Raw genomic sequence first — 10,231 nt, forward strand, 5'->3', positions numbered from 1 at the left:
CTGAATTTACACCTTCATGTGGGCAATAAAGAAAAGAAGGAAACATTTCCTTACTCCTTATTTGTTGCCTTTTGTTTTTCTTGAATTGGGGGATCGATTACTGAATATTCTCACGCTTTCATCTGGTTTGCATTCATACTTAAGCAGGAAAAACTCCCTGGAAACATTACATAGTTGCCCTTGTTGGCCCGGTTATGACCAGAACTAGAAAAAGAACAACAACAAAATATAAGACTGACAGTTATGTAGCTTCACCTGACGACCCCAGATTCAGTCCAAAACCTGTACTGAAAAACAGGATCAGTGCAAAGATGCATATTCAAAGATTTGGGGTGGGATTCACACCCCATCTTTTAAGATCATGCCCCCACACTCTGTTTCTGAATATGAAGCAAACCCAGAAGTACCAAATGTTCCACTTACACCAATGACGAGTGGGGGCTGATTTAAAAAATGAGCATTTTCTCATCAACTCCCCTGTTAAAAACTGAATATTTAACTCTGAATTCAAACATTGGGATGTGGGTTTTGTAATGATAGATGGGTGAACCCATGACTAAACCCAACTCAAATCTCTTACTTCACTTTGTCCAACACAGTTTTCCATTTTTAGCCATTTCTTAAGCTGAGTACAGATTAAATTGTAGTCCATCCAGTCTATAGACTTCCTCTTTGTTGTTCAGAATTCAACAGGAGAAATCAGAGATTATCTGTCCAGAATTTATATACGGTATACTACGGTAAAATGAGTGAACTATGAGACCTTTTGTTGACAAATGATACACTAAATCTGTCATAAGTTGATGTTAAAAAACACGATTTTCATCAGTGATTCTTTAATGGGCATCAACTGTACAGAATCAATAGTTGTTTCAGATTCTGGACTCAAATATTACTGAAGATTAACAACCTTGTAACAGAAGAAGTTGTTGTTCTACTGATGTTTGTCACATTGTTTGTCTTTGGTTGTTATCTTTAATTTTTTTCATTATTTAGTGATACATCATTATTTTCTAACCCCTTGTTAAGATCCACAAATGAGTAATGAGTACAATCTGTAATTTAATACAGCAAAAAGGTGAAAATATCATCTAGAGCTGCTGTGATTAAACATACAATCATTTCCACACGTCTAATTGTTACCACTGCGGCCGAGAATGATGACTTGCAGGTAACACACTTCATTGACGCTTGACATTGATTAATTTTTCCATAACTGGACGCATCAGCAAGATGGAAAGGCTCTGCTGCTTGTGCAATTTGAGGTAATTATCTTTGCAAATGAAAACACTTGGAATGAGGTCTCTTAAACTGCTAAATGGTTAACTGTGCACTCCTCACCAGTTCATAATGGAATGTAAACGTCAAGGTGACTCCATGACCTCAAGCATGAACAGCCTCATAAATAACGCTAGCTGCTGGCGGTAGATTCAGTCACTCTATTAACAGTTGGGCTTATTTTAAACATACGTCTATTTTCTATAAACCCAGTTTATGTCTAAATGCCCTTTCACAAATCCTTACAGGAATCTGTGAAATCCCTGGAGACAGGATGAGAGTGTTGGGAAGGACCCACGCTGATCTGCTCCGACAGCTGTGAATGACTTCTCCTTGTTACTTCCTCAACGTATCCATTCCCAACCACTCACTTAAATTAAAGCCCTCAAACACAGGAAGGAGCTCTGAACATAGGAGCTTGTCATCTGTAGGTTTTGTTATGACACGTGGTGAATGAAATTAATATTTTATACCAACTGAAGTTTGTTTTTCCACCAAAATTAGCGATGAAAAAAGTATTTCTCTGATGCAGCCCATGTACAGCTGCAGCATCCCTGTGTGTTCATTTTTCTTCAAAATGCCTCTCTACCTCATAAGATGTTTACTCAACAAGCACTGTGGAGCACTCCAGAGGATTTTACAATTTATCTTACCACCATCCTGCTAGTTTTTGCTCCCCCCCCCCAGCCCATGCTTCCCTGATTCCCTACCAGCCTCACTGCTCTCCTCCCTCCCCTGCAGTCTCTGCAGTGCAGATCTCTCCTGCTGATAGCTGCAAATCCAAAACGTGCCAGCAGAGCCCTGCCTGGCTGCCTGCTCTCCCGCATCACACAACCTGGCCATGACAGGCTGAGAACATTCCTCTGCTGCGCCCCAGAGGGGGCCGTCGCTCACGCCGCCAGCCACGCCATCCACCTGTCTCTCTCTTTTGCCCTGCTTACCTCAAAGCAAGAACAAGGATGCTGGCAGGCAGCGTTGAGGGTAGCATCAGGCTTGAGTTGCTTTGTCAGGGTGGCCGTGCGTCAGCACTTTACTGTGGGGGCTCAGCTAAGTGGGAAACAAACGGGGCAAGAGAAAGTTTTTTTCTGGCTGTTGGGAGCAGTGTGGGAGCAGGAATGCACGACAGCGATAGACCTCAGTGATTCAGGAGGGTAAACAGATCAATCCCCATACACACAGCAGACAAACACCTCCTCTCACTTTACTGCCGGCTCCATTTCATGATGGACGAGTATGAGTCAACTTGTGTAGCTGACTCACAATCAAATGTGTTTGTGTGAAGTTCTTGTACTGTGAAGTTTGTATTGATTCAACCCCACAAAAGTCTGGCTGTAACTAGGCACAAAGTTTACCTTCATCTAGTGGCGGGCAAGCGAAGCTTCACGAAGCACTGAGGCTTTCCTAACAATTGTGTCGAAAAAGATTCAAACCTTCAAGTCTTCAATGACGTCTGGTGGACAACTAAAAACAAAAAAACCAACTCAATCCCACGAAAGCAATAAAGTTCAGAAAAGTCTGTGTTGTCATCCAAGTGCTTTTGTTCATTCATACCAAATAAGGATTTCATCAGCATTACAATGAAAATTTGAAAAAAAGTTGTTCAAACAATGGATTCACATTGGAAGCCCATGGAGACGACTGTTGTTGTGAATTTGGGCTACACAAATAAAATTGAATTGAACATTCAATATTTTATTTGGAAAATCCCAGTTTTAGATACGTTTTTGTTTTTCTCTTATTCCACGTATCCGTCGCACCTTAAAAGTCAGGAGGCTAAAGTTTTAGCGTCCAATTTCTTAGGTTCCACTTAAACCTTTGTGGGTTAAGGGAAAATCTGTCTCACATTTTAATGGTTTCTGCACGAAATATGCTGCACAAGCAAACCATCTGCAGAAGAGAATAAAGATAAACTTAATGTCTAAAAGATAAGGGAAACTGGAGGCTAAATAAATAACAGACACCCACTTCTGCCTTGTACAGGCCGGTTCATGAAAATTGTTTATATTTATCCCGGTCTGTGGCCTGAAGAAGGCTGGGGACCACTGCTCTAAAACACATTTCAGATAAACCCAAAGAATAAAAAACTAATTCCATTACATGGTAAATATTTTTTGAGGGTTGACTTAAAATGTTGAGCTTTATTTAACCCTTGTGCTATCTTAGATGACCCCACCCTTACATTGAGGTGTTATTCCTACCATGACAAAGGTGGGTAAAGGTGGAAAGATTTAATGTAATCCATGGACACCAGAGAGGTTCACAAATCATTAAAGAAAAAAGGTTCAGCGCACTGTCTAGTGGGTCTAGATGACCCAAATCCCAATGTTAAAGTGCCTAGGATAGCACAAGGGTTAAAACTATACTAAAACTCTCTTTCAGGATTAAATATCTTTCCTACTGTGCAAATGATTATGGTCTTTGAATTGAGGAACATTGCTTTTTAGTGTGTGAAGTGTTTTTAAGGAAACCCTTCAAAGATAATGGTTTGTAAGTTGGCGAGTTGTGGTTGATTTGGAATGATTATTCACAGAAGCAGACAAGTTTTTGTCTATATAGGTCTTTCGATCTGACACCACTTCGAATACCCCCACCTCAGGAAGAGTGACAGAGGCTCCGAAGCCTCTGTATCATTTGCCTATCATCACTACCTTCATCTTTTATTGAAACTTTTGGGTAAAAATATTCAAGATCAGCAACAGGCCAGCAAATGCAAAATCATCGTTCATCCTTAAACCTGTCTATGGCTGTCACACAGCATCAATCAATCAGTAAATCAGGAGCCAAAATAACTCCCTTCAATCTCCTATCACTTATTTGGTTTGTCATATCTGACACACAGGTCAAAGGCAGTTTTTGAAAGATGGCGGTCTGTGTTTGAAAGCTGAGAGACACTTGGGGGAAATGTTCTGAAGTATGAACCAGAGCAGTAGTTTCATCACCGCAGACAGACGGACAGCAGTCCCAGTCTTTGTCATCTGCGGGCCTGACAGACAGTGGGAGTCTGCGGCTCTCATTTCTGTCAGCTCGGCGAGGCAAACCTGTCAGGAAGAGGCTGTCCAACACACCAGGGCGAGCTCCTCTGGCAAGCCTGTCCGACTCGATAACACCAGAGTCGAAAACACATCCAGCCGCATCAACCAGCTGATAGGCTGGACCGCATGGGCTGAGGGAGCAACAGCCCCAGAGGGCAGACAAGGGTGGGACAAATGTTACTGATCCCACTCGCCTTCAGCTTTGATTGCTTTCTCCTTCAACCTCGAAGGACGCAGAGGCGAGCTCCCTGCAGACGGGCGGAACACTTGCCGCTTGTCTCTGGCGTGACCTGCACAAATGTTGCAACAGCTGCTCATCACACAGGTCGGTGCCGCAGCCCTCTGATGGCTCACCGGGTGGCGACATGACAAAACATTGTCATTTAGATGTGGTGGTGTCTGCCATGATTGTATTAGAGCATCAGAAAAAATCTTCTTGGCATCAACGTGTAAAACTGGTGCCAAAAATGACTAGTTAGAGGGAAATCTTCCTGATCTCACACAGCTTCAGGACAGAGAAGGAGAGTGATGGATGACTAGTTTTTCTGAAGACTGGCAGGAGTCCCAGCACTTTATTGGATAAATTATTAAATATTTTGCAAAAGCAATAAATTACAAACTACTTCAGGTGTGTGCTCAGCGGCTGCCCAAACAGACTTTTTTTACAATTCAAAGCCAGAAATGCTTTCTAACAGAAAAAGGTATAGTTTGGATTCTTCCTCTTTCATTCCCCTCATTATGGAATCTGATGTGACATGTGTGTACAGTATTCCTGCTAAAACATCTAATTATGACTGAGTAATTACACTGTCAAGATGGTAGCATCATCTTCTATCATCTCTTTATTTTCTGACAAATGCATTTCTTTATAGCTAAAATAGGTTTGATGTATCTGTATTTTTTTAACAGTTTGATTATTTTTAATGCTTGAACTAAATTATTAAATCACATCAAATTAAAGTTATGCCTAAAAAACTCATTTGCAAACATACATTTTTTTATACTAAAGAAAAATGATTTATGTGGTCAAAAGAAAATAAAGCGAAGACATTTATATCCAGAGAAAAGGTAGCAGTTTCACTTTTGGTTACAGTTTCAACTAAATACGAAAAGAAAAAAAAACTTGGCTATTATTTATTTATTGGTTTATTGATTGACTTGTTTATTTCAAGCGGTTTAAAAAACAAGAGAAAAAAGACAATTAAAATATAGAGATTTTTCCGATCTATTTGAGATAATTCATTAATTTCTTTGAAAAATAAAGAAATGTGATGTTAACTTCTTGATATTATGCTTAGTCAAAATCATAACACATTTGCATCTATCCATAATGTAGATCACATGTACTGTATGTACATTGAATCTATACGACTGTTACATAGTTTGATTAATTGCCTGAAAGGGAATTAAAGGAATATATTCCTACCACTATTATGATGTTTTATTTTTATTTTTTTATACTTGTCATATTATTATTTTATCATCTACACTAGGTGTATTGGGGGGAAAAGAAAGAAAGAAAAAGAAGAGAAAAAAATGATTCCATGAAGAATAACAATATTTTATTAGCTAATGTTGACATTGATTCAAATGGTGTTGAATTGTTTTCTAATTATTTATCAGCTAACATTTAGTTCAGCGTCTTACTTTTGTGTTCCGCTTAAAGTGCAGTGCGCCACATCAAGCCTCGTTCAGCAGATCTGCACCAAAACAGGAACATCTCACGAGAGACATTTCACGGAAGATGATCACTCATTAGTCTGGCGGTTGTTGTCACACAGCTCAGTGACACGTACACAACTCAGTTCTAACCGATTCAGGCAGATTGTTTGCCATTTCTTTGGTCGTTTAATCCAGTAGCCATTTACTACCTGATGAAGTAATTTTAACAGTGTTGAAAATGCATAGCACTTTATTTTCTTCACCCTATAGCACTATCGTCGTGTGATTTTCGCCTGAGCAAAACTACTATACATGAATTTCAATCTATCGCTTGTCAAGGAGGCTGTTCCTTCACCAGAAAAGTCTCACAAATCTAAGGATGGACCAAAGAGCAAATTTCCAGAATCATTTTATTGTTTTTTTTTACGATTTATTTGTTCTCAAATTCCTAATTTTTCAGTATTTTTGAGAATGTTTTTAGGAACTTTCTATGTTTTTCTTTTTTACCCTGTTACACATACCACAGTTGAAAATAAAAGAAAACCAATATTTCATCTAATTCATTTGTTGTCATGTTTTGAACTACTTTTTTATGACAAGTACTTTTTGTTCGGTATAAATATTGTGTAAAAATTACCCGGCAAAAGTGATGGTGTAACTTTTTAATAGCAAAATAGTTCTAGGGTTAAACCCACAAAGAACCTTATCGGTCAAAGCACATTTAGGCTTTTTTAGTTTTTTTTAAACTTTTTGATGTGGAAACCGGACTGTGCGTAGTTTTGGAAAAGAATATATTGCATACTTTATGGAAGAAAAACACTTGGAGTTTGCTTTGTTTAGCAACTTGTACATAAGACACTTCCAATGCTTATTGTTCAAATAAAACATATTTCATGCAGTTTTGTTGATGTGACAGATTTATTAGTATTCAAAGAAAGTATTTTCATGTAATACCCTTTTAAAAAATGTTGATACATTGTCTCTGGTACAGAGTAGGAATATGTCGGTATATATCGTATCGTGATGCGTATCGCCAGACTCTTGTAAAAAAAAACATAGCCCTATTATTAATACACTATTGCAGAAATCATGATTGCACATCACACATAATGTAAAAAAAAAAGATTGCTAACTGATTACGATCAAAATATATTATTACAGTATTGATATACTTATTCCAAATGTTTAAAAAATGTTAGGAATTAAACATGACTTTCATTGCAAGAGGCTTCAATCCTCTGACAACTATCAAAGTTAACTCAGACTACAATTAACAATCACTGAGCATAGCTATATTTCAATAGAGCCTTAAAGGAAAAAGGCTCTATTGCCACTGATGTTCTAAAATATTCTGCTTAGAAACACATTTCCGACAGACATCTATCAGAGAGTGGGTTTATTTTTTTTATGCAAATAAGCACACGAAAAAAAAACACTTTCTTGTGTTTAATGCAGGGAATAATGACTATATTGCGTTTCATATCTGCAAACCATGAAAGGTTTTATTCAATTATTGTACTTTTGTTCCACCGTTTTGCTGCACATATGAGTTCTATTTATAGATGCCACCTGGTAGAAAAAGCATAGTCTGAGTTATAAAACTTTACTTACACTTGAGTACATTTCTAGAGTATTCCTACATTGACATTTAAAATAAAAACTGCACATGAAAATATATAAGAAGAAAAGATATTGGCATCTACTGCCAGGCACTAATACATCAGTTTGTGTGTTCGATATCTGCTGGGTTAATTTGTTAGCATCTGACAGACAGGACAGTCCAAATCCATCAGACCCCTGAGGTTAGTGGACTCATGATCACAGCTGATCCAAAACGTCCAAACAGCCTCCTCTGGGACTCCGATACCTGCTCTGTTTCGGGGCATGTATTATTAAAGTTCAGGGATCATTCTGTGGGCTTCTTTCCTCTCGAGCGACAGTCACTGTCACTCTCCAAGTACACTCAATTGTTTCAGAGGGAATCAATACTGACTGGCCATCGGCTGTTGCTTCACCGCTCTGTGAATTTGTCACAAGAGGAAGCTGAGATTATTTCACATGACGCCGATAAATCAAACGGGAGAAAACAGTGAAACGGGTATTTCTTAGCTGTGTTATTAACCTCGGGATAACACTTCCCACTCAGACAGATGTCAATATAGATTGATGGCTGTTCCAGCATCTTCTCTTAAAGTTCCACATCCTGAAGGAGACAACATTTCCATACTTTTTGTATATGCGGGGAAAAAAGAACCCTCTCATTCCACTGGGAGCAGGTTGAGGAGAACAGGCATTTGGAAGCCGGTGTTACATAAGCAGCAGAGAATCTGAGAGTCTGTGAGCTGATCTGCTGCGGCCCCCTGTGAATCCTGACTCCTTCAAAGCAACTGCTGACACAAGACGCTCACATCAAAAACTTTGCAGCTCAACAGTGTACAACAGTCTGTTACCCCAGGCAAACACACTTCCAGTGCATCCTTTATTCACTTTTCACACATTTTGTTGCATTTGTTTACCACCTAATAATCATTTTTGCAATCCAGATGTGGTTGGGAGTTAATCAAGAGATGACTGGGGTAAACTTAATCTCTCTGCAGTGTGCCTGCATGGTAACTGCAGGATGGTCAGCAGGTTGAGTCAAGGATTATTGATAAACTAATTCAGATATTTTTCTGCAATATTAGCCTACAATGTTGTAAGCCAAACAGAAGCAGAGCTCTGCCCTGATGCGTCAGCAAACAACCAATATTACTGTGCAACTTAGTTACTGCAGCAGACGTTCTTTATACCTACTTTTGCATGAAACAGATCAAACTGGTTTACTTGTTGTACAATTTCTGTAAAGTCAACGGTTTATACTTTTAAAAACCTGATTCTGACTTGTTTGGAAAAAAATGCTAAATGTCAGCATTTCTTTTGTTCTCCTGCTAAATAGTCCAGTAATCCTTGAAAGGGTAGATTATGAAATCCAAATGACTGAGTGCATCAGAGGGGAGCTGTGCCAGCCATTGTGTTCTCAGAAAACAAAAGCATCTGTTTCCAGCACAAAGATTCAGAGGAGGGTCCCCCCCCCCCCTCACCCCCTCACTGAGGACATCAGGGGAATTCAGAGGAGGGCAGGTGGACCCTGAAGTGAACACCAGAGTCCAAAGAAGGTTTGCGGGGTTTCCCCCAGCTGCTGTGGCGCGATGAACTGGCCAGTTTTGGATCCTTCACGCAACAGAGATGCGCGTGGGGGGGGGGGGGGGGGCATCATGGGGGAATCCCTGCTGCAACGATCACTTAAAGAGGCTCCCTGAAGACCGGGAAGGTATGGCACGACACTCAGTCACGCATAACCCCCCCCCCCCCCCCCCCCCCCCCACACACACACACACCACCCAAAGAACCGATGGAATGCAGGGGGGTGTTTGAAACACATCCGCATTAATCCATTAAAATGCAGCCCACTGCCAAAACGCGCACATACTGCATCACAAGTTGCGCGTTTTGCTGACTCCTTGCCTCATTCCGCCCGCATTTCCATCTAAACTTTGTCCATATCTTGTACGAAAGTGGTCTTGAGTGTAAGAGGAAGAATGTTCTGCTCGTTTCTTGTCTCTGGGTTATAATCATTTATTTTATTTTTTAATGAACGACATCTTTTCTTTTCTTTTTTGCCTTACACAAACGCCAACCCCGTGCGCAAAAGCATGCAAGACTCTCCCCTACCTTCCACTTTGGTGAGGGTGAGCACCGGACTGTTGCAGGCGGACAGCGGGGCAACCCTTGCAGAGTGTTTCTTCATGATGCTGAGCTCGGATGGGCTGAGCTCCAACCCGCTTCGGCTACATCCCTAAAGCTGGTTCGGCGCAGACACCGGACCTCACAGCCGGTCCCCTACTCTCTGTCCCCTTGAATCCATCTGACTCCCTGTTGATGATTTTTCTTTACCCAGCCTCCGCTGTGTCCCCCCCACCCCTTACCTCCTCCTTTCACTTGTGTTCCCGCCCCAAATCTGCTGTATCCTGTGCGCTCTGCCTGCGCGCTTTTCCTTTGGTGCCCTCTGCAGCAGTGCGCCGACGTCACACGTTCAGGCAGTGCCCCCCCCACCCCCGTGACCCAAACCGCCCTGAAGCCAGTCTGTCCTCCCAGACTCACCCCGATCCTCCCGGGAAAACTCAACATGGAAGGAGGAGGAGATGATGACCCGGAGGCGTGCGGACAAACAGGTTATAAATGGAGCGCTTCTGACAGAAATGGGACAAACACTTTAGGGC

The 10,231-nt window shown here is 40.8% G+C and overlaps 1 protein-coding gene across 3 annotated transcripts in view; it reads right to left on the reverse strand.

Moving 5' to 3' along the window:
* Positions 1 to 10,231, reverse strand: part of slc35f3b (solute carrier family 35 member F3b) — a 43,611-nt gene that overhangs the window by 10,906 nt on the left and 22,474 nt on the right. Inside the window, exon 1 of one of the 3 annotated variants that reach the window (XM_011484572.4) lies at positions 9,684 to 9,911. The exons of the other annotated variants lie outside the window; for them this stretch is intronic. Within the exon in view, the coding sequence (XP_011482874.1) occupies positions 9,684 to 9,759 (76 nt within the window). The 5' untranslated portion in view covers positions 9,760 to 9,911. Of the gene's footprint in view, positions 1 to 9,683; positions 9,912 to 10,231 lie in introns of those variants that run through there. 3 annotated transcript variants of the gene reach the window in all.

Source organism: Oryzias latipes, chromosome 15 (genome assembly GCF_053564925.1).
Source record: "Oryzias latipes strain Hd-rR chromosome 15, Olatipes_Hd-rR_3.1".
Taxonomy (NCBI): domain Eukaryota; kingdom Metazoa; phylum Chordata; class Actinopteri; order Beloniformes; family Adrianichthyidae; genus Oryzias; species Oryzias latipes.